This window comes from Cervus canadensis, chromosome 14 (genome assembly GCF_019320065.1).
Source record: "Cervus canadensis isolate Bull #8, Minnesota chromosome 14, ASM1932006v1, whole genome shotgun sequence".
Taxonomy (NCBI): Eukaryota; Metazoa; Chordata; class Mammalia; order Artiodactyla; family Cervidae; genus Cervus; species Cervus canadensis.
Window position 1 is genome coordinate 1388331 of NC_057399.1, and position 26851 is coordinate 1415181.

General features: G+C 39.8%; 2 protein-coding genes across 3 annotated transcripts in view; one reads left to right on the top strand and one right to left on the bottom strand.

Annotated features, from left to right (window-relative positions):
* The window catches only part of FBXO16 (F-box protein 16), a 72967-nt gene extending 60522 nt beyond the window's left edge, over positions 1–12445 (bottom strand). The window contains exons 1-4 of the mRNA XM_043487290.1: positions 12293–12445; positions 11259–11329; positions 8716–8913; positions 2792–2927 (exon numbers count right to left, since the gene is read on the bottom strand). Of these exons, the coding sequence (XP_043343225.1) occupies positions 2792–2890 (99 nt within the window). The 5' untranslated portion in view covers positions 2891–2927; positions 8716–8913; positions 11259–11329; positions 12293–12445. The remainder of the gene's footprint in view (positions 1–2791; positions 2928–8715; positions 8914–11258; positions 11330–12292) is intronic.
* Positions 12446–12781: 336 nt separating this feature from the next.
* Positions 12782–26851, top strand: part of FZD3 (frizzled class receptor 3) — a 102227-nt gene continuing 88157 nt past the window's right edge. Inside the window, exon 1 of one of the 2 annotated variants that reach the window (XM_043486986.1) lies at positions 12782–12920. The gene's annotated coding sequence lies outside the window, so the exon portion shown is untranslated. Of the gene's footprint in view, positions 12921–13847; positions 13965–26851 lie in introns of those variants that run through there. The other variant, XM_043486987.1, reaches the window with a different exon arrangement.

Consider the following 26851-nt stretch of genomic DNA (forward strand, 5'->3'; position numbering starts at 1 on the left):
AAGGTAGGTTGTTAGCTCTTTCTCTAACTGTTTTCGGTAGAATTCAGCTGTGAAGCCATCTGGTCCTGGGCTTTTGTTTGCTGAAAGATTTCTGATTACAGTTTCGATTTCCTTGCTTGTGATGGGTTTGTTAAGATCTTCTATTTCTTCCTGGTTCAGTTTTGGAAAGTTATACTTTTCTAAGAATTTGTCCATTTCATCCAAGTTGTCCATTTTATTGGCATAGAGCTGCTGGTAGTAGTCTCTTATGATCCTTTGTATTTCAGTGTTGTCTGTTGTGATCTCTCCATTTTCATTTCTAATTTTGTTAATTTGGTTTTTCTCTCTTTGTTTCTTAATGAGTCTTGCTAATGGTTTGTCAATTTTGTTTATTTTTTCAAAAAACCAGCTTTTAGCTTTGTTGATTTTTGCTATGGTCTCTTTAGTTTCTTTTGCATTTATTTCTGCCCTAATTTTTAAGATTTCTTTCCTTCTTGCTAACCCTGGGGTTCTTCATCTTCCTTCTCTAAGTTGCTTTAGGTGTAGAGTTAGTTATTTATTTAACGTTTTTCTTATTTCTTGTCATAAGCCTGTATTGCTATGAACCTTCCCCTTAGCACTGCTTTTACAGTGTCCCATAGGTTTTGGGTTGTTGTGTTTTCATTTTCATTCATTTCTATACATATTTTGATTTCTTTTTTGATTTCTTCTATGATTTGTTGGTTATTCAGAAGCGTGTTATTTAGCCTCCAGGTGTTTGAATTTTTAACAATTTTTTCCTGTAATTGAGATCTAATCTTACTGCACTGTGGTCAGAAAAGATGACTGGAATGATTTCAATTTTTTTGAATTTTCCAAGACTAGATTTATGGCCCAGGATGTGATCTATTCTGGAGAAGGTTCCGTGTGCACTTGAGAAAAAGGTGAAGTTGCTTGTTTTGGGGTGAAATGTCCTATAGATATCAATTAGGTCTAGCTGGTCCATTGTGTCATTTAAAGTTTGTGTTTCCTTGTTAATTTTCTGTTTAGTTGATCTATCCATAGTTGTGAGTGGGGTATTAAAGTCTCCCACTATTATGATAGTTTTTTAAATTTTATTTTTTAGTGAAGGATTTTGCTTTACAGAATTTTGTTGTTTTCTGTCAAATCTCAACATGAATCAGCCATAGGGATATATATGTTACCTCCCTTTTGAACCTCCCTCCAATCTCCCTCCCCATCCCACCCCTCTAGGTTGATACAGAGCCCCTGTTTGAGTTTCCTGAGCCACACAGCAAATTCCCATTGCTTATCTATTTTACATGCGGTAGGCTAAGATTTTTGAAAATACTTTTACTCCAAACTAGAACCTAACTAAACCAAAATAAAAATGAGGGAGGGAATAAAATGGGAGTTCTGAACAACAAAATGAATATCATTTCTAATAGAAATTGTTATTTCTCTTATCATTGCTCATATGAAATTTTTAAACATTTTTATTTATTTGACTGCACTGGGTCTTAGTTGTGCCATGTGGGTTCTTTAGTTGCAGCATGCAAACTCTTGCAGCATGTGGGATCTAGGTTCCTGAACACAGATGGAACCCAGGCCCCCTGCATTGGGAGCACAGACTGAGCCACTGGACCACCAAGGAATTCCCTAGAAATTCTCATAAAATTTGACAAAAGCTATTCAGGTTTCCCAGGTGGCACCAGTGTTAAAGAACTCACCTACTGGGACTTCCTGGTGGTCCAGGGGCTAAGACTCCATGCTTCCAATGCAGGGGGCCTGGGTTTGATTTCTGGTCTGGGAACTAGATCCCACATGCTGCAACTAAGAGTTCACATGCTTCAACAAAAATTGAGGCCAAATAAATTAAAAAAGAAAACTCACCTGCTAATGCAGGTTATATAAAGGACACTGGGTTCAATCTGTGGGTCATGAAGATCCCTTAGAGGAGGTCATGGCAACCTACTCCAGTATTCTTGCCTGGAGAATCCCATGGACAGAGGAGCCTGGCCGGCTATAGTCCATGGGATCTTCAAGAGTCGGACATGACTCAGTGACTAACACACATGAAGGGTCCTCAGTGCTATGCATGGGGGGTAGGGTGGAATTTATTCTTTGGAGCAGTCTGTTATCGGTTTTGCTTCATAGGATTAGTTTGGTATTTTAGAAAGATCATTCTGGGACCAGAATAGAGGATGGATTAGAGACAGTGAAACCAGCTGAGGGGTTACTGCAATGTGCCAGGCGAAGAGGGGGGAGTGTGTGAACTGAGAACGTGGAGCTGGATGTGCACAAGTCAAAGGAGAAGAAGGGTCTGGATGAAGAGACCTAGAAGGAAGACTCAGAACCTGAACACCAGTTGGATACGGAGGTGAACGGGAGGTGGTAGACACTCCTCCTGGCCTTCTCATCTCCTAAATCTTTTAAAAAATATTTATTTATTTGGCTGCCCTGGGTCTTAGTTACAGCACACAAGGTCTTTAGTTGCAGTATGTGGGACTGAATTCCCTGGCCAGTGATTGAACCTGGAAGCAGAGAGTCTTAGCCACTGGACCACCAGGGAAGTCCCTAAGATCTTTCTTTCTAAGCAGGAACGCTGTATCTCTTGCCAGCTCTGGCCATGTGACTGGGGCTCAATTAAAGTTTTCTTTCTTTTTGTTCTAAATTTATTTCAATTAAAATTTTTGAAGAAATCCTTCATTTTTTTTTAATCCACTACACAATCCTAAGCAATTCCTGTTCATGTTTTGATTACCAAAATTTTAATGCTTTTTTGTTCCTTTAAAGCATGATTTCAACTAATAAAACAGTTCTTATTACTCACCCGGTCATTCAAAAGCTGATGGTTTAGGGGTGTCCAGGTACTCATCTTTGTCTGCATTTTGGGACCATCTGTGTTTTTTGGGGGTGCAAATGCCATCATGAAATAAGTGGATATTCTTCTGTAAGAAAAACTATACCTGCAGAAGAAATGAATCACACAATCTTCAGAATACTAAAAATACTAATACCATATAATCTTTTTTAGTACACTGGGACAGGGACTAGGGGGAGAGTAACATTTACTGGGAGCATTTTATATGTCAGGCACTTAACAGGTTTGCTCAATTAAAACCCATAACAATATGGTAAGGTGGTGGGTTTTGGCTTATTTTACAGATGAAGAAAATGAGGCTCACTAAAGTTACATGCTTTGCCCAGAGTTATACAGACAGTAGGTGGTGAAACAGGGAATCAGACACAGGTCTGTTTATCTCTGTTTGATTTTCATTGGACCAAGGGGGAAAAATCAGAATCACTCTTAGCTAAGAATGTATCATATTGGTCAGAAAGAAGTATTTATAAAATCACACTGCAATCTGAACTACTACATCTTTGTCCCTTGTGACCCCCTTCTTCCTCTCTTAACTTTCTGACATCTAGTTAACAAGGGCTCTAGCTTGCTACCATATTTAACAAGTAGAATGGTACAATGGACAAGGCCAGGGATTTACATTATGGACAGATTTGGGTTTGTTGGGGAAAATACACTGGTTTTAGATGCACAGTACTGTATATGTCTGCCTTCATTTTTGTGGCCTCATGGCATGTGGGATCTTAGTTCCCCAACCAGAGATGGAACTCACATTCTTTGTATTGGAAACGTTGAGTCTTAACCATGACTGTTGTTGTTCAGTCACTAAGTTGTGTCCAACTCTTTGCAACTCCATGGACTGAAGTATACCAGGCTTCCCCTGTCCTTCACTATCTCCCAGAGTTTGCTCAAACTCATGTCCATTGAGTTGGTGATGCCATCCAACCATCTCATCCTCTGTTGCCTCCCTTCTCCTCTTGCCCTCAATCTTTCCCAGCATCAGGGTCTTTTTCAAAGAGTCAGCTCTTCGCATCAGGTGGCCAAAGTATTGGAGTTTCAGCTGCAGCATCAGTCCTTCCAATGAACATTCAGGGTTGATTTCCTTTAGGATTGACTCATTTGATCTCCTTGCTGTCCAAGGGAGTCTCAAAGGTCTTCTCCAGTACCACAATTAAAAAGCATCAATTCTTCAACACTCAACCTTCTTTATGATCCAATTCTAACCACTGGACAGCCAGGGAAGTCCCTATGTCTGCCTTCATTGGATTAAAGCACTATAATTTCCATGAGGAATTACTTTTCCCTCAGTGTTTAGGGTCTGCTGGGTTGGTTAATCAAAGTGGCCTCCCCTTGCCCAGTTATGAGCCTAAGCTAGGCCAGGTAACTGATGCTGGCTTATCCTTGCTTTACAGCCAAGGTGATCATTCAAAGTACCACAGATGCTCTGAGTAGACTGTTAAGCTGTTCTTGTAGGGGCTTCCTAGGTGGCACTAGTGGTAAAGAACCCGCCTGCCAATGCTGGAGACATAAGAGATGCAGGTTTGATCCCTGGGTCAGGAAGATCCCCTGGAGGAGGCCATGGCACCCCACTCCAGTGTTCTTGCCTGGAGAATCCCTTGGACAGAGGAGCCTGGTGGGCTACCGTCCACAGGGTCACAAAGAATCAGATGCAACTGAAGCAACTTAGCATGCACATGTCCTTTCTTATCCATTTTGTGAGCGACCTGATAGCCCTGCAGTAAATTTCACCTACATTAGCTAGAAGACTCTTCTTGTAGGGGCTTCCCTCGTGGCTCAGACGGTAAGGAATCTGCCTGCAATGCAGGAGATCTGGATTCAATCCCCGCATTGGGAAGATTCCCTGGAGGAGGGCATGGCAACCCACTCCAGTATTCTTGCCTGGAGAATCCCCATGGACAGAGAAGCCTGGCAAACTACAAAGAGTCTGACACAACTGAGCGACTAAGCACACAGCACGCACACATTAGCTAGAATCTATTTCTACTGTCTGCAGCCAAAACTTTTTATATTACACAGTTTGGATCCTGGCTCTAAAACTTATTAGCTTTGTAACTTTTTGCAGGTAGTCACTCAGTTGTGTCCGACTCTGCAACCCCATGGACTGCAGCACGCCAGGCTTCCCTGTCCTTTACCATCTCCCGGAGGTTACTCAAACTCATGTCCATTGAGTCAGTGATGCCATCCAACCATCTCATCCTCTGCCATCCCTTTCTCCTCCTGCCTTCAGTCTTTCCTGGCATCTGCGTCGGCTCTTCGCATCAAGTGGCCAAAGTTTTGGAGCTTCAGCTTCAGCATCAGTCCTTCCAATGAATATTCAGGACTGATTTCTTTTAGGATTGACTTAGACAGGTACACACTGCTGTATTTAAAATGGATAACCAACAAGGACCCACGATACAGCACAGGGAACTGTGCTCAATGGCAGCCTGGCTGGGAGGGGAGTCTGGGGGAGAATGGATACATGTATATATATGGGTGAGACCCTTCATTGTTCATGTGAAACCACAACACTGTTAATTGGTTATACTTCAATACAAAATAAAAAGTTTTAAAAAATAAAATAAATAGCATCACCCACCGACTTTCTTAGAACTTCCTGTTATTTACAGAGTTCTTCAAAGCCTGTCCTTGAAGGGGGCACAACAGAATATTTTAAGGTAAAAAATATTTAAAGCAGATTGATGGCATTTTCAATATATATCCTCAGTGTTTCTGTTTGTGCCTTCTTCCTCTCTGAAGGTATATTTCATATCCAAGGCAGTGGTGCTGCATTGGGGACTGCACAGGATTTGCCTGCCTGACCCAGGGCTCCAAAAATTATGGCAGCAAATATAAGACAACTTTTACAACATATTTATTTTATTTATCTGGCTGAGCCAGGTTAGGGCGTGTGGGATCTAATTCCCTGACCAGGGATAGAACCCAGGTCCCCTGGACCACCAGAGAATTCACTTGGACAATTTTTTGATCCCACATGCCACAACTAAGACCTGGCACAGCCAAATAAATAAATAAGAATAAACATTTTTTAAATTAAAAAACCATTATTTTTTGACTTACAGAGGATTCCCCCAAATGCTAGATCTGAAATTTCGTGACTCTCACTTGACATGTAATATTCCCTCTCGGGTTTAAATCAACTGAAGATAAAGCGAATGTTTTAAAACCTCAGGGTTTTATTTTTTTATTTTTATTTTTTTTTAACCTCAGGGTTTTAAACCATAGATAATATCTTCCTGCAGTTGCCCGCTGATACCACTCCACTGGAATAAGGGGGAATTAAGGAGGTTCAGATGAGCCCTCACATTCTTAGCTCCTAACAGCTAAGTTGCAAAGGTGTAAGAAATGATTTCATTCCAGTATTATTAATTGGCTGCTATAAAAATACACATGAGCAGGCAAATATACAAAGCACGGTCACTGAGTCTAGATCTGCTCAGTTAAAAATCACATATTTCCTTTTTTATTGCTATTTATTCATGTTTGATCTTTATTCTATTTAAACTGATTGAAGTTTTGTGTTTTTGTTTTTTTTAATTTTATTTATCTGTTTAGGCCAAGCCACTCGGCTTGCAGAATCTTAGCCCCCAACCAGGGATTGACCCTGGTCCTCGGCAATGAAAGTACAGAGTCCTAACCACTGGACCGCCAGGGAATTCCTTAAACCAATTGTTTTCAATCTTTTTTTTTTTTTTTAGGGCCATAAAACTCTTTGAGGATATGATGAAAACTATCAATCTTCTCCCTAGAAAAATGCATATTAACATTACATTTTGCTTATACCAGGTTAAAAACTTCTGTTGTAAGCTGAGAAACTCTCTTTTCCCAGTTTGAGTAGAAAACAATCTGACTGACTCTAAGCACGATTTCTGATTAGGACAAAGTAGCTTTTCCAGGGCCTCCCCAAGGTTTTACATTGTTTTTTTTTTTTCGTCCTGGTTCTTCAGAGCTAGAAATTATTTGAATCAGGTTTTTTTCAAATCAACTTGAATAAAGTTTGGTTTTCAGGAGATGAGCCTGTCTGAGAAAAAGAGCCCTCTTGGTAATAGTCTTACTGAAGCAGGCAAATGGAGGTATCCTGCCCTGGTTTTTGTCATTATCCTTTTACAGTTTTTTCCTCCATCCATTTTAGAAGATGGGCAGTGTGCATATCTGCATGCCCACACTGGTTCACAGTACAGACCAGACACTTTCATATAACATACAAAAAAATAACAAGACAAAGCAAGTTGCCTTCCCTCCTTCTACATACAAAGCTTGCTGTTGTTTTTTCATGACCTCTTTCCCCTTTAATGGCTGTCCTTGCATGTTCACCTTTAATTCTTCTTTGGATAAAGGGGAAGAAAAAGGGCTTATGGCCCTTACCCCCAGTGTGTGCTTCTAGTGTCATGTTTAAAGGCAAGGATAGGTCCCCTGGTAAAGTTCCAGTGGTTACATACCTCCAATCCCATCTTCAAAGCCATTCTTCACACTCTCACCACTATACAACTTCACTAAAGACTTATTAGGTCTGTATTAGAGGTATAAAGACAAGTCTTGACTATAATGTACATTACAGTCTACTGCAAGAGGGTTTTTTTTTAACAAATAAAAATGTATATATTTAAGGTGATGTTTTAATACATGTACACATTGTGGAATGCTTACCACAATCAAACTATGTAACATATCCATCACCTCCCATAGTTATTGTGTGTGTGTATGTGTGCACATCTGTGTGTGATTACCCTTGAGATCTACTCTTCTAGCAGATTTCAAGTATATAATATATTATTATTAACTATAGTCACCATGATCCCTGGACAGGAAGATCCCCTGAAGAAGGAAATGGCAACCCACAGAGGAACCTGGTGGGCTACAGTCCATGGGGTTGCAAGAATGGGACACAACTTAGCAACTAAACTACTACCACCATCACCACAAAGTCACTAGGCAGTACATAAGGCCTCTAGAACTTATTCATTTTATAACTGAAGGTTTGTACCCTCTGATCAGTATCTCCACATTTCCCTACTCCCCAGCTTTGGCTAAGCACTACTCTTACTCGGGGAAGTGTTTTTTAAAAGGTCTGTTAATCATTTTTCAGCTTGAAAACCTTCAGAGACTCGATAATGGCTACAGAATCCTTAGCATGATAATCTAGGTACACCATGAATTTACCTTTTCAGTTCATCCTCCTTTCTCTTCCTTCATGCACTATCTGTACAGACAGACTGAACTTCAGATCAAAGAATGTGGTACAAAACTGGTGCTTCTTTGCTAATGTGGTTTTCTTAATGTGCTCAACCTGAATCCTAATCTCAGTAGTACACAGTAGAAGCTCCATAAATACTTGTCTAAATCAGCTGAATGAATGAACACAATAGTGGAGGTGAGGTGGTTTAAGGATTAAAGCTAGTGGCAAAGAAGGTAAAACTCAACATTAGGAACTGAGCATTGGGGTTAGACTCAGGATAATCGGTTTTTTATTTGGCGTTTACAGAGCAGAACAGGGTTGAGTTTCTCCACTAACACACAGCTCACCCAATGTACACTACAGTATCATCAGAGAAGGAAATAAGAGCTTACAAGGAAATGATCGGGAAATAGGGTACGGTTAGATTTAAATATGAATTCATCTTATATTCAACTAGGTGGAAACAAAGAGAAACTATAAGACAATGCAAAGAGCTAGTGCTTTGAAAGGCACAGAAATAATTATTTGTTGGTTGTTAATTTCATATATATGATGCATCTGGTAATTTAACTGCTAACACAGAGCAAAATGTAATTCCCGGGGTCACTGCCAAGGCTCGGGAGGAGCCCAGGAGGACCTGAGAGAAGAGCTGTCAAAAGAGTCTCCATCTTTCTCATGCAGTGATCACTGCTCTCACCTCTTTAAGTCTTTCTTTCTCTTCAGGTCTTTCTCCTCAAGCCTCTAGCGCTGATGTTGCCATAGCTCCTGTTTCTGTGACTCCGTCTAGCACCCCCTTCCAGTAGACCAATCACTACCTATAAATCTTTTCGCTGGCATCCGGGGTCTCTTAGGCAACAATGTGTGGTCTCTTGATTGGCCGGGAGATCCTAGAGGGCTGGCTCCAAAATTGGGCACACGGACAAAATGGAAAAGTGTGAGCGTCCAGAGGGTGGGAAAGGCTGCCATCTCTCAATATAATGCTAGGACGAAGATGCAGCCAATCCTGAAACAAACAGCATTAAATGCCCCCATTCAAGCCAGAAGTATGTTCCAAATCAGGCCAACCTACTGAGCATGCCCAGTTACATTGTTCTGGTCACTCCAGGGTTCTGAAACGTAAACTCCGTTTCTCCGGGTTTTTAGAGTGGCCAACAGGTAAAAGAAGGTTACAGGAAAAACAATTCTGGAGAGATGCAATGAAAGAATAGCACCTGCACACAGGAAGTGGAAGAACGTGGGAAAATTGCCCAACACACAAATTCAGCCGTGCTTCAACATGAATTTTAATTTATTGGATTAAGGAATTAAGGCCGACTAACAGATACACCAGGGAACCAGCAGATGGCATGCCTGAATAAGGATAACTCCAAATTTGGGAAAGTTTACGATCTGGTCTAATTTAATTAATTAAATTTATGGAGCATCTACCATGTAATGAGAGGCAGAGTGAGAATGCAGGATAAAAAAAGAAATCTAATGAGGAGGATTTGAAAATGCAATGTAGAAATAACTACTGTGATAGAACTATAATGCTGGAGAAAAACAACATTTCAGAAGGGACATCTGGGAAGCGTAAAGCAGTCCTTATGGGCAGCAGTTAACCAAATTAAAAAAACGAAGACTTTTCTCATTATCTCATGTTTCCTAAAATAAATAAAAATGTACTCTCTTACAAGGTAAATAAATGTAAACCCTATGTTTATATTGTTTCATTGTTTTGAAATAGGCAGCATTCCTATATCTCCTATTTAAAAAGAAAATGAAAAGTAAAGCTCATAGAGGTTGCTGCTTTCTTTAGAGTTGACAAAGGATCAATAAGTGGCCAAATTTAAATTGGAACTTATGTTGTCTGAATTCCAGCCTAGTGGTTTTATGTATGGTTGTATGTTTTATGATCAGGCTGTATGTAAAATGAATAAACAAAGACTTTTGCAGGGGTGGAGGCCTGGGGGAGGTAAGTAGATGCAATACTAAATTACCATGTATTACCAGTTAACATTGATGGTTTCAAAACGGGTTCATCCAGAAAGAGACCAACCAGTTTTAACAACTCGCTGGGAGAGTGTTGGATCTCCGTGAAGTTCCTGCTCATTAAAGACTTTCTATTGGTGGTTATAACATTGAATGAAAGAAAGATGGGATTAAAGAGAGCCTGACACTTTATCCCTGTTAGAGCTGACACTTTATCCCTGTTAGAGCTGAATATTTTTATCCCTGAAAATAAGGTCCCTTTCATTGATCCTCTCAACTAGCATCCTCTGGACCTCCCCTTGTTCAGCCCTTGATCAGTCTGACTTCTGATCCCCCAAGTCTGAACAACACCCTTCACATTGTGTTCATAGTGAGCACATTGGCTCAGTGTACTTGAAAATTTAACACTGCTTTTATTTAAAAATTTTTAAAAATATTAAAATATTTTTAAAAAATATTTACTTATTTGGCTGCACTGGATCTTAGTTGCAGCACACAGGATCTTTCTTTGATCTTTAGTTGCAGTATATGGGATCTAGTTCCCAGCTGTTCGTCAGTCACTAAGTCGTGTTTGACTCTGCAACCCCATGAACTACAGCGCGCCAGACTTCCTGTCTTTCACCAGTTCCCAGACCAGGGATTAAACCTAGGTCCTCTGCTTTGGGAGGGTGGAATCTTAGTTACTGGACCACCAGGGAAGTCCCTCGACATTATTTTTAAAGGAAACATGTCAACCATAAAGAAAGGTTTACAGACTTGCCTAAGAAACACGCTTTTCTCCCTGCAGAGATTTTTTAAAATGTTAACATTTTGCTTCGTGTGTGTGATTAACAGTTGAAGCCCCTTTTACACACTGCCCAGATCTCATTTTCCACCCTGCCTGCCTAGAGGCATCCACTGTCATTACATCAGCGTGCTGCCCACTTGCCCACTTTTTATGCTTATTATATATATACATTTGGCCCCATAAACAATGTGACTGTTTTAAACAGCTATCATAATTTACATACTTTGTGGTTCGCTTCTTTTGCTCAGTGGTCTATTTCTGTGATCATGTTGATACATTCAATGATAATTTCTACATCATTCCCACCTCCCACTAGGAGCCAAGATATGTTCTATGCCTGACAGTTTTCACAGACCATGTGTAAATTGCATAAAAATGTGAGAGCAGCACATCTCTAGAGGATCTGAAGGTACAAGGGATCTAGAAGTACCTGAAGCAGGTCCACACTGATTTTCATAAATGCTCTTAGCTGTTTCACTCACCCTCAGTAGAGGCAGTGTTGGCTCCACAGGACACAACGACTTGATAAGAATCAGCCTAAGGATCAATGTTACTAAAAAAAAAAAAAAGTATTACTGCATTAGTATTTATTAATGAAATTGAAAATGTCATTTCAGATCTCTTTTATGATGCATTTCCCATAGCTCATCTTCTGATGTTAAACTATATTTATGAGTGTCTAAGCTCAGTATTTGCACCTTTAAAAAAGATTGTTTCGCTGGTGGCTCGAACAGTAAAGAATCTGCCTGCAATGCAGGAGACCTGGGTTCCATTCCTGGGTTGGGAAGATCCTCTGGAGAAGGGAATGGCAACCCACTCCAGTATTCTTGCCTGGAAAAGTCCATGGACAGAGAAGCCTGGTGGGCTACAGTCCATTGCATCACAAAGAGTCGGACAGGAGTGAGGGACTAACATGTCCACTTTTCTTTGTATAAAATAGTTGCCTATAATTAAAGATGCCACAGAGATGTGTCCCAAGGATTTGGACAAACCACAGATTATATAGCTGTTTTTGGTCAGTCTCCTAACATGGGGTGGCAAAGATTCAGACAGAAGATTATATCCAAATACATCATCTTAACCAAGTGTACAGTTGAATAACGTCAAGTACAGTCATACTATGCTACAAGTTCAAAGTATTTCTTTAAGTCCTTTGTGCTACCAGAGAACAAAATGATGCCTGTGAAATTTAGGTTAAAAAGGGAGGAAAAGGAAGAGAAAGAAAGGTAGGTAAAATGATGGAGGCAAAGGTAACAGCTTTGGCTTGGAATGAATGAATCCAGACTCAGCCCTTAAAATGCTGCCTGGCTTTGGGTAAGTCTTTTTAACCTTTCTGGGCCGTTCTTTTCTGCTGTCTCAATAATGAGAGGTTAGGTTTAGATGATTTCTAAGGAATCTTTAAGTTCTGAAATTGCTTATGTAGAAAAAAATAAAATCACTTATGAAGAAAAAGAGAGAAGAAACATTTCCCAAAGAACAGAAGATGGGGAATGCCACCAATAACCTCAAGCCCCACCTGCTCACTAAAGTGGGTGTTGGTAAAGAGGGTATCTGCTCTGCTGCTTCAGCTTGGAGCTCTGCAATTATGAAAGTTGACTACCTCCATCTGCACCCAGTACCACCCTCAGCACCCGCCTCTTAACCAACTCCAATCCCCGGGTCCCCAGGGGGCACGCTGGTTCTCGAAACAGGTTTTGGTGGTCTTGCAATAATAGCGTTCCAGGCTTGAATGATGAGAGTCGCAGCACTGTCTCAGCAGGGAAGGCAGGGACAGCTTTGCAAAGGGGACTGAGGGCGTTTAAGAAAAGCTTCCAAAGCTTGGAACGACTCCGCGGGGGCAGGACAGGGCCAGGCATCAGCCTCGGCTAGAGGTAAAGAACAACGAAACCTGCGGCCGGGTATCCAGAAGCTGGGCTCAAGATGGGAGCGCTCGGTGGAGCGTGCGCAGCGCGCCTGCGCCGTACGTGCGCGCGCATGCCCCCTCCCACTCCCCCGCCGGGCCGCGCGCCCCGGCGATCGCGAAAGCTCGCGGTCGCTCCGAGGCGCGCGCCTGCGATCATCGCTGGCTCCGTTTACCTGAGGGACCCGCGGCCGCCTCCGGCCGGCGCCGCAGCACCCCCGGGAGCCCGGCCCCGAGGTGTGAGGTGAGCCCCGGGTCGTGCAGGCCCCCTCCCGTCCGGCTCAGCGGGAAGAGGACTCGGGAGTGGGGACTGAGGAGGTGCCGCCGCGGTTGCCCGCTCCTCGGTCTAACCCTGTGCTGAAGAGCCACCAGCAGCCGCGGCACCTCCTCCTCAGGGATCGTTATTCTCGTCGCCGCCAAAACAAAAGCCTTGGGCGCCGCGCTGTGGAGGGGTGTCTCGGGGCTTTCTCGGGGGTGCCGGCGGGCCGGCGGGGCGCGGGGGAGCCCGAGTTTGGGGCTGGGGGCTGAGGCGGACCGATGCCCGCCGACTGGATTAACCCTCTCGGTCCCGAGCCCGCGCCGAGCAACCTGTTCGAGTGTGGCCCGCGCTCCCTCCGCGCCGCCCCCGGCCCAGCCCTGGGGCTCGGTCGGCGCCGCGGGGGCGTGTGGCGCTCCCGGGCCGCTGGGGGCTGTGGGTGGAGGACGCGGCCGCTGGCTGGGAGGACAATGCAGCGAGGGCTGGGTGCGGGGGCGCGGGGGGCCGCCGGGACCCGCGTCGGGGCTTCCCGGAGCCCGGGCGGCGTCGCAGCATCTGGACTGCCTCCTGTTTCTAGTCCTAAAAGTTGTCCCCTCTCCTCCCTCCCATCAGTTTTGCAAAGTCTGCATATTCCTCCTCGAGGCTTCCCCCTCTGCCCCCTTGGACGCTCCGTGTGTTTGCCCTGGGGTACCGCGGGGAGGTTCATCCATAGCCTCTGAAATAAGGTGCTGTTAAACATTTCAAGACATTTTCGCATCTTCCCAGAGGCCTTTTTCAGAGTTAGGTGCCTTCCTCAATAAGAGAAAAAAGGGTGTTTTTTCTTTCTTTCTTTCTTTTTTAAAAGAACAAAAGCATGTGCCACTAATACAGGCAGAGGAGTCGACTTGAAGTTGCAAAATATCTCGGAAGGAGGAAAAAAGGTCTGGTTTTTGGCCCAGAATAAATGAAATTTTGAATTTTGGTTCTCTTCTGAATGTAGACAGAGCAGCAGAGCAGACCAGCAGCTATAGAAATAAATGACTGCTCTATAAGGTTGGTCAAACAAGATCTTATTTTATAGAAGTAGTTTGGAGAGACCTGTAATGTTTATTTACGGGAATTGGGTTACTTGGCAAAGCCAATACCGCAGGAGCCAGGAGACAAAGACTTGACCCTGGGGGATGTTACCTCCCTCTTGAGCCTTCTTTTAGCCTTTAGTGGTGTGTTGACAGTCAAAGGAATAGATAAATCCGTAGTTCGGTTATTAAGAACCATTTACTCCTCAAGATAATGCTTTCCATCGGTACTTTTTTTTTCCCCCATCCGTACTTTTAAGCAAATCAATACCATCTTTTTCCTCCAGAAGAAGAAGAAGAAAAAAAAGTGTTTGCTTGAAGTACCAAACCACAACATAGAGGTAATAAGATAGGAAAGTGATGTAAAAGCTTAAGTGGGCAGGCTTTCAAGGATAGAGCTGAAAATAAAAGATAATTGAGATGCAATTCTTCTTACAGTGTTGCCTTTTATTTAGTGAAATAACAGGTTCCTCCTCTATCCCCCTCCCCCCTAGTGCTTTGAAACTGTCAGGAAAATAAGGTAATTAATAAAGCCTACCGTCCTACCTTCTCTTTCCTCCTCCGTGGTTTTTTTTTTTTTTCTCATCCACTAATATTCCCTGCCTCTACATCTCTCCTAAATCTACCAGTGCCCTATTAATAGAAGAAGAAAGGACTATAGGTTCTTTCATTCCTTTTTTCATCTTAGGTACTGTGTTCCTCTGAGCTTTATTTTGTGCTTTGAACATTTAGGTGGATTTTTCTAGAGAGATCCTCAGCCATGATTGAGATATTTGAAGTAGGGAGGCTTGAGGTGAAGATAATAGTAAAGTGCACCTTCTTTCTTTGTATAGCACAATGTTGTGAGAGCGTCATCATTGGGCAAAGAGAGGGGGTTTTAAAGTCACGGTAAGTCCTCTGTTGCCCACTTGACAGGAAGAAAATATCTTTCCCCAACTTAAATTTCGTATGTGTTAGTAAAACTATGAGATTTCATACTGAAAACTTATTCTGAGCATGTTAGTTTGTTGATGTTAGACTGCTGTTGACTTTCTTTTCTTCAGGAGGCATGTGGTAGGAAACAGTTCTTACTGCATCTTTACCTTCTTTCACAGGGAAGAGCAGTGTTGGTCTCAAGTGTCTTTTAACCCCTAAATCTGTAGAATTAGAGACGTTTAAAAAGCTGCAGCTGCCCACAAAAAGAGCAGTAGTGCAAATGAAAATCAAGACTTTGAAATATGTATGAGGAATTGTTCAGTATAGATTTGGGAGAAGAAGGGTCACAGCATCTTGAGGAAAGAAGTGAAGGTTTTTAATAGTGGCATTTCCAGAAGGTTAGGAATGAATGTTTGAAGAGTAACAACTCCTCTTTGACTAGAAAGCAGTTTTAACTGACTTTCATTCATCAGAAATGATGAATCTATCTTTGAGTTACAATTTGTTATGCTGAGAACTAGCAATAGTTTTGGTGGATCCAAGGAATGCGCTGTGAATGAAGTTTAAGAAAAAACAACTAGGCTAGTAGGCCTAAAAAACAATCCTGGTCCCCAAAGTTTATCTCATTAAACCAATTTTATAGTCAAAACATGCAACCATGCTAAAGGGGAAAAAAAAATCAGGAGCTTGATATTAGAGCATTTTCTGAACACATTTTAATGGAAAAGGGAAACCAGGCTAGAATTTCAACCTGACTTTTTTTTTTTTAAAGTCCAGACTCTGGCCATCTTTTAACTTTCCAGTTTTATTTTTACTTTTAAAAAATCTTCTGCTTTCTCTAAGTCTTAAAATTAATGTATAATTTGTAAGATGGACTGGATTTTGATTTCTACTATTCATTTTAATTTTAAACTTTATTTGTTTTTTCTATATTTTTTTAAGCCCCATCACTCAGCACACTGGAAGATTAGATTATCTTTTGTAATCAGTAGATGACTAGACAGACTTTAAAAATTAGATAAAGTAGCAAAGTGATAACTTGAGGTTAGTAAGAATCTAGGCCCTATGAATTAAATATGGAGCTATATAAACTTTAGCAACCAGAAAACAGTATCCTGAGAATGAATTTATTTTTAAAATAAGATGGAAAACGAAAGGCCAAAACCCACATGAGTTTTAGGAAGAGGAATCTAGCACTTTGAGCAGTGATATGCTCTCTGTGTACTTTGCTCTCTAACAAGACGATAGTTTCCTTGAGAGAAGAAGCTTCAGAGGTAGTGATTGCTAATCCTTATAATGCAGTCTTGGAAAACTCTGAAAGAAGACAAAAGAATATCCTCCTGTTCCCATTGTAGCCAGTGTGTTTCAGGCAACCTTCAATTTCTGAATTGGAAACGCAAAATGTTATGTACATTTATAGTGTGTCAAGATAAGTAAATCTAAGCTGAGAAAGATGAAAGGAATCACTTTCTGTACAGAAAGTGTGAATTGGAATAGAATTGCTAACATCTTTTGTTGCAGGGCCCTGCTGACAAGCCCCCAGGGCCCACTTTTGTCATTGTCTCTTCTGGGATTCAGCCTGCTTTCTTTCCTCTTCACAGTTGCCATCTCCTGCTTTTCCCACCTGAGTTCTTTGGGTCTGTAGCCAGCCTCTGAAGACAGTCTTCCAAGATTGCATCCCCTTTATTGCTGTTCTTCAGGACAAATACTCAACTTACTTTAGGGGCTTTTACTTTTTATCATCAAAAGAGAACTGGTAAATTGGGGAATATCAGATTCCTGATGTTACACATTGATAAAAATTAAAGTGTAGGGTTAAATGTATCTAGTCTTTTTGTTTTCTGAGGAAATAACCATCAGGTCACTTAATCTGAAATTAGTTTTCCACATATATTGTTCTGTAAAGAAGTGAATGTCTCTTTTCTCAGGGTTAGGGAATGAAAAGCTGTTGCCAGACCCCTCATTTTTTACTGGTCCTTGGTGCCTGAGACTGTTCCCTCCAGTTAATCCAGCAATTCCCTTTATTCAGCTGAGATTCTGCAGATTCCTGTAGTGAAAGATATAATATCAAAAAGAATGCAAAAAAACCTTTTAACCTTTATGTAATCAGTTGCTGTATTTTGTCAGTATTTCTTGGTTTCCTCAACCTTCTCTGTGTCCTGCTGTCTGAAACTTACAGCTTCTTCAAGGATGGTTCTCTTAGGAAAAATGACTTTCTATCTATACTCACGTGATCCTGATTAGAAGCATTTATTTCATTATGTTATTGAAAAGCAATTTAGAATATATATCAAAAGTTTTTTTTTAACTGCATAATATTTGATTCACCTGAGAGGTGATCTGATTTTTTTTCAGTATTGAAAATCAATTTTTGACCCATTCTAAGTTTATCATCATTTTTTTACTTCTCTTGCTACCTGTAGTAGGGCATTTTTGTGTCCCTTGGCTTGTTACTTAAACAACAGTTAGTAAATCATTGATTCAACTAGTATTATTGTCAGCACACATTTATAGATTTAGCAGATTTAATTTTCCCATACACAAATAACATATGACAGACTTTAAAATAACATTTCAGCATTTATAATACTTCACTATTTTTTTGTTTTGTTTTTTGACTACGCTGTGCAGCTTGTGGGACCTTAATTCCCTGACCAGGGATCAAACTCGAGCTCCCTGAAGTAGAAGTGTGGAGTCCTAATCACTGGGTTGCCAGGGAAGCCCCTATAATATTGTATTTTTAAACAATTCATATAGTTTTATTCTATTCCATGTATGTATATTTTTGACAAAAGTGGGAGACTAAAAAAAAAAGTGGGAGACTATATATATATATATATATATATAATGGTTTTGTAAGCCATGTAAAATTTTATTTTTCACTTATTTTATTGTTACTGTCTTTTCAAGTCAGTATATACAGATCCTGCTCATCATTTTTAGTGAGTGTGTTATGTGTTGGTTGTACCCTAGTTTAACCAATTCCTTATTGGTAGACTTTCAGATTGTCTGTGGGTTTTTATTTTATAAACAATGTTGTACTAACATTTCAGTTATACATCATGTGTACTTGTGCTTACTTTCTTAGAATAAATTGTAGAATAGGTTTGCTGAATCAAATTATATACATTTTAAGGGTTTTTGATATCCATAGCTATTTTTTTGAAATACTAGTTAGTTTGCTTTTCCTCCAGTAGTATTTGAAAATGGAGAATTTCCTGGCGGTCTAGTGGTTAGACACTTCACTGCCCTGGCCCGGGTTCAGTCCCTGTTTGGGGAACTAAGATTCTGCAAGCCGTGTGGGACAGCGAAAGAAAAAAAAAAGTATTTCCAAGTGTTGGAATGTTGAATATATTCTTTTTTCTGCACCCTCTTCTATACTGTGTTCTGTTATTCTTTCTTTGCTCATCTGACTGACAAAAATGTTATATATCATGTTTGCATGTTTTTATTAGTAAAGTTGAATATCTTTTCATATGTTTGTTGGCCATTCTTTTGTAAATTTATGTCCTTTTTCCATTTTTCTATTAGAGTAGTACTCTTTATCTGCTTTTTAAAAAATTCATTTTCTATTGTTACTTTTGCTAAGCACATAATTATGTGCAAATATCCTATACTGTTTTAAGTTATTCTATTTTAGGATAGCATTTCTCAAAATATGACTTAGAGATCACTTGTAACAGTACCGAGATAATCGTTAGAATGTATGTATATCATTCATTTTCCAGAGGTTCGGATTTCTTAGACTTATGGGGTTTCTATGAATCTGCTGCACATTAACATTAGGGAACCTCTGATTTGAAAGAAATATAAGTTCCTTAATATTTTTACTATTCCTATTTTTCTTCTTGTCTCATTGCATTCTCCTGTTTTTTATTTATCTTAATAATCATAAACTAGTCTTAATGTATTAAGGTTTCATTCTACCCCAGCCTAACATAATGATTTTACAAAAATGTTTTGATATATGGAAATTTGAATGTCAAAGTACATAATGGAAAGCACTTTTGTAAGTCTGTGAGAAGCGTTGTTTGTAAATGAGGCAAAAGGAATAACTGAGAGAAAAACAAGTAAAATAGAGTAGACAGAAGTATAAGGGGGTTTCTCATCTAATTTAAAAAACTCAATATTACTTTGTTTCTTCCTCAAGTTTTGTATGGTAATCTTTGAACCATAAATTTGGAACCCATACTGCTTGAAAAATAGTCTAAATGAAAATGTTGAAATTCTCATTGTTATATACATATTCAGTAGGGAGCAATGTTCCCTTTAATTTTTTTTCAAGTTGCAAGCAGATGAACATGCTGCATAACAGCAAACTACAAAAATGGAACTTATATGGATGTTTTGATACTGTAGCCAAATAAAGCTTTCAGGGCTTATTTGACACATTTAATGATATGCGTAATTGTTACCGTGCTGCATGGTAATTAAGCTTAAATATACATGACTGTGTTTAATATCACTTTTCCATAGCCAGACATCACATTTCTGGGCCCAGCTTGAAGGAGGAAAAAAATATGTCAGGCCAAGAAGCTTTAACAAATATTTCTGATTTAGAGATTTCAGTATTGGAGAGATTAGACATTTAGGGCAGAGGTTGCTCGTAACTTTGGTTATTTCTAAGGTTGTAGACTTTCCTTTTGCCTTCTTCTACTCAAGACCATATGCTTGGGGGAGAAATTGGGAAGTTCAGCCATGGCTTTACTTTATTCAAATAGATTTTTCTGCCCAGTAATTAAAACTTGGGATGCAGGGGTCCCTGTCATTGGTAGTGCACAAAGGACAGTTTCTTTCTCTGCTTTAGCCAAGCCAGTTCAAGTTCCCAAGGTCTAAGCTGTCATGGGCCCTAACATCTATTTGAGGTGTCTTGTTAACCTGGGTCTCTGAGAATTTCTGAACCTGACTTTCTCATGTTTTCCCAACCGAGTTTGTGTAGTTCAAACAGAAATATTTGACATCTGTGAAACGAAAATAAAGTAAAAGCAGACTTAACACCATTACAAAACCAAATGGAAGTATGATAGTTTTAGAATATGCTTTTTTCCTACCACTCCTGCCTTCCACTCTACCTACCCTTCCAGCCCCCAAAGAGATGCATATTTTTGTCCCTAGGAAAAAAAGTGAAAGTTGCATCCAACTCTCTGGGACCCCATGGACTGTAGCCTGCCAGGCTCCTCTGTCCGTGGAATTTTCCAGGCAAGAATACTGGAGTGGGTTGCCATTACCTCCTCTAGGGAATCTTCCCAACCCAAGGATCGAACCCATGTCTCCAGCATTGCAGGTAGATTCTTTTTTTTTTTTTCATTTATTTTTATTAGTTGGAGGCTAATCACTTTACAATACCGCAGTGGGTCTTGTCATACATTGACATGAATCAGCCATGGATTTACATGTATTCCCCATCCCGATTCCCCCCTACCACCTCCCTCTCTACCCAGTCCCTCTGGGTTTTCCCAGTGCACCAGGCCCGAGCACTTGTCTCATGCATCCAACCTGGGCTGGTGATCTGTTTCACTATAGATAATATACATATTTCGATGCTGTTCTCTCGAAACATCCCACCCTCGCCTTCTCCCACAGAGTCCAAAATTATGTTCTGTACATCTGTGTCTCTTTTTCTGTTTTGCATATAGGGTTATCGTTACCATCTTTCTAAATTCCATATATATGTGTTAGTATGCTGTAATGTTCTTTATCTTTCTGGCTTACTTCACTCTGTATAATGGGCTCCAGTTTCCTCCATCTCATTAGAACTGATTCAAATGAATTCTTTTTAATGGCTGAGTAATATTCCATGGTGTATATGTACCACAGCTTCCTTATCCATTCGTCTGCTGATGGGCATCTAGGTTGCTTCCATGTCCTGGCTATTATAAACAGTGCTGCGATGAACACTGGGGTGCACGTGTCTCTTTCAAATCTGGATTCCTCGGTGTGTATGCCCAGGAGTGGGATTGCTGGGTCATATGGCAGTTCTATTTCCAGTTTTTTAAGAAATCTCCACACTGTTCTCCATAGTGGCTGTACTAGTTTGCGTTCCCACCAACAGTGTAAGAGGGTTCCCTTTTCTCCACACCCTCTCCAGCATTTATTGCTTGTAGACTTTTGGATAGCAGCCATCCTGACTGGGTGTAATGGTACCTCATTGTGGTTTTGATTTGCATTTCTCTGATAATGAGTGATGTTGAGCATCTTTTCATGTGTTTGTTAGCCATCTGTATGTCTTCTTTGGAGAAATGTCTGTTTAGTTCTTTGGCCCATTTTTTGATTGGGTCATTTATTTTTCTGGAATTGAGCTGCAGGAGTTGCTTGTATATTTTTGAGATTAATCCTTTGTCTGTTTCTTCATTTGCTATTATTTTCTCCCAATCTGAGGGCTGTCTTTTCACCTTACTTATAGTTTCCTTTGTAGTGCAAAAGCTTTTAAGTTTCATTAGGTCCCATTTGTTTAGTTTTGCTTTTATTTCCAATATTCTGGGAGGTGGGTCATAGAGGATCCTGCTGTGATTTATGTCGGAGAGTGTTTTGCCTATGTTCTCCTCTAGGAGTTTTATAGTTTCTGGTCTGACATTTAGATCTTTAATCCATTTTGAGTTTATTTTTGTGTATGGTGTTAGAAAGTGTTCTAGTTTCATTCTTTTACAAGTGGTTGACCAGTTTTCCCAGCACCACTTGTTAAAGAGGTTGACTTTTTTCCATTGTATATCCTTGCCTCCTTTGTCAAAGATAAGGTGTCCATAGGTTCGTGGATTTATCTCTGGGCTTTCTATTCTGTTCCATTGATCTATATTTCTGTCTTTGTGCCAGTACCATACTGTCTTGATGACTGTGGCTTTGTAGTAGAGTCTGAAGTCAGGCAGGTTGATTCCTCCAGTTCCATTCTTCTTTCTCAAGATTACTTTGGCTATTCGAGGTTTTTTGTATTTCCATACAAATTGTGAAATTATTTGTTCTAGTTCTGTGAAAAATACCGTTGGTAGCTTGATAGGGATTGCATTGAATCTATAGATTGCTTTGGGTAGAATAGCCATTTTGACAATATTGATTCTTCCAATCCATGAACACGGTATGTTTCTCCATCTGTTTGTGTCCTCTTTGATTTCTTTCATCAGTGTTTTATAGTTTTCTATGTATAGGTCTTTTGTTTCTTTAGGTAGATATACTCCTAAGTATTTTATTCTTTTTGTTGCAATGGTGAATGGTATTGTTTCCTTAATTTCTCTTTCTGTTTTCTCATTGTTAGTGTATAGGAATGCAAGGGATTTCTGTGTGTTAATTTTATATCCTGCAACTTTACTATATTTGTTGATTAGATTAGCTCTAGTAATTTTCTGGTAGAGTCTTTAGGGTTTTCTATGTAGAGGATCATGTCATCTGCAAACAGCGAGAGTTTCACTTCTTCTTTTCCTATCTGGATTCCTTTTACTTCTTTTTCTGCTCTGATTGCTGTGGCCAAAACTTCCAAAACTATGTGGAATAGTAGTGGTGAGAGTGGGCACCCTTGTCTTGTTCCTGATTTCAGGGGAAATGCTTGCAATTTTTCACCATTGAGGGTAATGCTTGCTGTGGGTTTGTCATTTATAGCTTTTATTATGTTGCGGTATGTTCCTTCTATTCCTGCTTTCTGGAGAGTTTTAATCATAAATGGGTGTTGAATTTTGTCAAAGGCTTTCTCTGCATCTATTGAGATAATCATATGGTTTTTCTCTTTCAATTTGTTAATGTGGTGTATTACATTGATTGATTTGTGGGTATTAAAGAATCCTTGCATTCCTGGGATAAAGCCCACTTGGTCATGATGTATGATTTTTTTAATATGTTGTTGGATTCTGTTTGCTAGAATTTTGTTAAGGATTTTTGCATCTATGTTCATCAGTGATATTGGCCTGTAGTTTTCTTTTTTTTGCGGCATCTTTGTCTGGTTTTGGAATTAGGGTGATGGTGGCCTCATAGAATGAGTTTGGAAGTTTACCTTCTTCTGCAGTTTTCTGGAAGAGTTTGAGTAAGATAGGTGTTAGCGCTTCTCTAAATTTTTGGTAGAATTCAGCTGTGAAGCCATCTGGTCCTGGGCTTTTGTTTGCTGGAAGATTTCTGATTACAGTTTCGATTTCCTTGGTTGTGATGGATCTGTTAAGATCTTCTATTTCTTCCTGGTTCAGTTTTGAAAAGTTATACTTTTCTAAGAATTTGCCCATTTCTTCCAAGTTGTCCATTTTATTGGCATAGAGCTGCTGGTAGTAGTCTCTTATGATCCTTTGTATTTCAGTGTTGTCTGTTGTGATCTCTCCATTTTCATTTCTAATTTTGTTAATTTGGTTCTTCTCTCTTTGTTTCTTAATGAGTCTTGCTAATGGTTTGTCAATTTTGTTTATTTTTTCAAAAAAACCAGCTTTTAGCTTTGTTGATTTTTGCTATGGTCTCTTTAGTTTCTTTTGCATTTATTTCTGCCCTAATTTTTAAGATTTCTTTCCTTCTGCTAACCCTGGGGTTCTTCATTTCTTCCTTCTCTAATTGCTTTAGGTGTAGAGTTAGGTTATTTATTTGGCTTTTTTCTTGTTTCTTGATGTAAGCCTGTAATGCTATGAACCTTCCCCTTAGCACTGCTTTTACAGTGTCCCATAGGTTTTCGGTTGTTGCGTTTCCATTTTCATTCATTTCTATGCATATTTTGATTTCTTTTTTGATTTCTTCTATGATTTGTTGGTTATTCAGAAGCGTGTTATTTAGCCTCCATATGTTTGAATTTTTAACAATTTTTTTCCTGTAATTGAGATCTAATCTTACTGCACTGTGTCAGAAAAGGTGACTGGAATGATTTCAATTTTTTTGAATTTACCAAGACCAGATTTATGGCCCAGGATGTGATCTATTCTGGAGAAGGTTCCGTGTGCACTTGAGAAAAAGGTGAAGTTGATTGTTTTGGGGTGAAATGTCCTATAGATATCGATTAGGTCTAGCTGGTCCATTGTGTCATTTAAAGTTTGTGTTTCCTTGTTAATTTTCTGTTTAGTTGATCTATCCATAGTTATGAGTGGGGTATTAAAGTCTCCCACTATTATTGTGTTACTATTAATTTCCTCTTTCATACTTGTTAGCATTTGCCTTACATATTGCAGTGCTCCTATGTTGGGTGCATATATATTTATAATTGTTATATCTTCTTCTTGGATTGATCCTTTGATCACTGTGTAGTGTCCTTCTTTGTCTCTTTTCACAGCCTTTATTTGAAAGTCTATTTTATCTGATATGAGTATTGTGACTCCTGCTTTCTTTTGGTCTCCGTTTGCGTGAAATATTTTTTTCCAGCCCTTCACTTTTAGTCTGTATGTGTCCCTTGTTTTGAGATGGGTCTCTTGTAGACAGCATATATAGGGGTCTTGTTTTTGTATCCATTCAGCCAGTCTTTGTCTTTTGGTTGGGGCGTTCAACCCATTTACATTTAAGGTAATTATTGATAGGTGTGGTCCCGTTGCCATTTACTTTGTTGTTTTGGGTTCACGTTTATACAACCTTTCTGCATTTCCTGTCTAGAGAAGATCCTTTAGCATTTGTTGAAGAGCTGGTTTGGTGGTGCTGCATTCTCTCAGCTTTTGCTTATCTGTAAAGCTTTTGAGTTCTCCTTCATATCTGAATGAGATCCTTGCTGGATACAGTAATCTAGGTTGTAGGTTATTTTCTTTCATTACTTTAGTATGTCCTGCCATTCCCTTCTGGCCTGGAGGGTTTCTATTGATAGATCAGCTGTTATCCTTAGGGGAATCCCTTTGTGTGTTATTTGTTGTTTTCCCTTGCTGCTTTTAATATTTGTTCTTTGTGTTTGATCTTTGTTAATTTGATTAATATGTGTCTTGGGGTGTTTCGCCTTGGGTTTATCCTGTTTGGGACTCTCTGGGTTTCTTGGACTTGAGTGGCTATTTCCTTCCCCATTTTAGGGAAGTTTTCAGCTATTATCTCCTCGAGTATTTTCTCATGGCCTTTCTTTTTGTCTTCTTCTTCTGGGACTCCTATGATTCGAATGTTGGGGTTTCACATTGTCCCAGAGGTCCCTGAGGTTGTCCTCATTTCTTTTGATTCTTTTTTCTTTTTTCCTCTCTGCTTCATTTATTTCCACCATTTTATCTTCTACCTCACTTATCCTATCTTCTGTCTCCGTTATTCTACTCTTGGTTCCCTCCAGAGTGTTTTTGATCTCATTTATTGCATTATTCATTTTTAATTGACTCTTTTATTCCTTCTAGGTCTTTATTGAAACATTTCTTGCATCTCCTCTATCTTTGTCTCCAGGCTATTTATCTATAACTCCATTTTGTTTTCAAGATTTTGGATCATTCTTATTATCATTATTCTAAATTCTTTTTCAGGTAGATTCCCTATCTCCCCCTCTTTTGTTTGACTTGGTGGGCATTTTTCATGTTCCTTTACCTGTTGGGTATTTCTCTGCCTTTTCATCTTGTTTAGATTGCTGTGTCTGGAGTGGGCTTTCTGTATTCTGGAGGTCTGTGGTTCCTTTTTATTGTGGAAGTTTCACCCAGTGGGTGGGGTTAGACAATTGACTTGTCAAGGTTTCCTGGTTAGGGAAGCTTGCGTCGGTGTTCTGGTGCGTGGAACTGGATTTCTTCTCTCTGGAGTGCAATGGAGTGCCCAGTAATGAGTTTTGAGATGGGTCTATGTGTTATGTGTGACTTTGGGCAGCCTGTAAGTTGATGCTCAGGGCTATGTTCCTGTGTTGCTGGAGAATTTGCGTGGTATGTCTTGCTCTGAAACTTACTGGCTCTTGGGTGGTGGTTGGTTTCAGTGTAGGTATGGAGGCTTTTGGATGGTCTCTTATTACTTAATGTTCCGTGTAGTCAGGAGTTTTCTGGTGTTCTCAGGTTTTGGGCTTAAGTCTCCTGCCTCTGGATTTCAGTTTTATTCTTCCAGTAGTCTCAAGACTTCTCCAACTATACAGCACTGATAATAAAACTTCTCCTTTCGAAGACAGTGGGCTGCTTTTCTGGGCGCCTGATGTCCTCAGCTAGCGATCAGAAGCTGTTTTGTGAAGTTTGCTCTGTGTTGAATTGTTCTTTTGATAAATTTGTAGGGGAGAAAGTGGTCTCCCCGTCCTATTCCTCCGCCATCTTGGCTCCTCCCTCCTGCAGGCAGATTCTTGACCGTCTGAGCCACCAGGGAAGCCTCTAGGAAAGGCAGTGTCAAATCAGACTCTGAAACTTGATAGAAACTCTAACTGGAAATCTTTCATATCCCACACTGTAACTTTCTAGGGTTGACTCTTCTCTGCAGCCTGATTGTATGTAATGAAGCATTTGTTGGTCAAACATTTTCTCTATGTATCTATCTATCTATCTATCTGTCTATCTATCTTCTCTATCTATGTATTAAATTTTTGTACTATTTAAAAGGATGAAGCATTGTTGGGAAAATGTCCTGATACTACTTTTAGAATCTTCTGTTTGCCAGTTCAGTATTGGTTGATAGAAGTTAAGTCTTTATATCCGCTGTAATTCAGCAATAAAACTACCTAAATTTTGATGTTGCTTTACCTTTTATAGAGTACATTATTTTATAATTCACTCATATACTGTCTTTGATAGGGAGGTGCAATTTTTAGAAAGGAAAATTCTGAGCTCAGAGAAGTTAAGTGATTCACATAGCGGGAAGAGGCTTGAATCCATATCTTTTGATTTTTTTTATATTTTACACCTTTCACAGATACCATCTGCCAAATCATTTAATGATTAAAACGTATACAATAAAATTTAAATAACTTGTTATTAAGTGTGGCAGATATTTAAATAAAATTTAGGACAACAGCATGCAAGTTTTTCAAAATGGATCAATTATGTCTTGTGACAAATGAAAAACTACCATTATGGGGGGAAATTAAACTGTATGTTATATAAACAACTGAGGGAGGAAATAGTGCCTTTAAATGCTATTTATGGATTC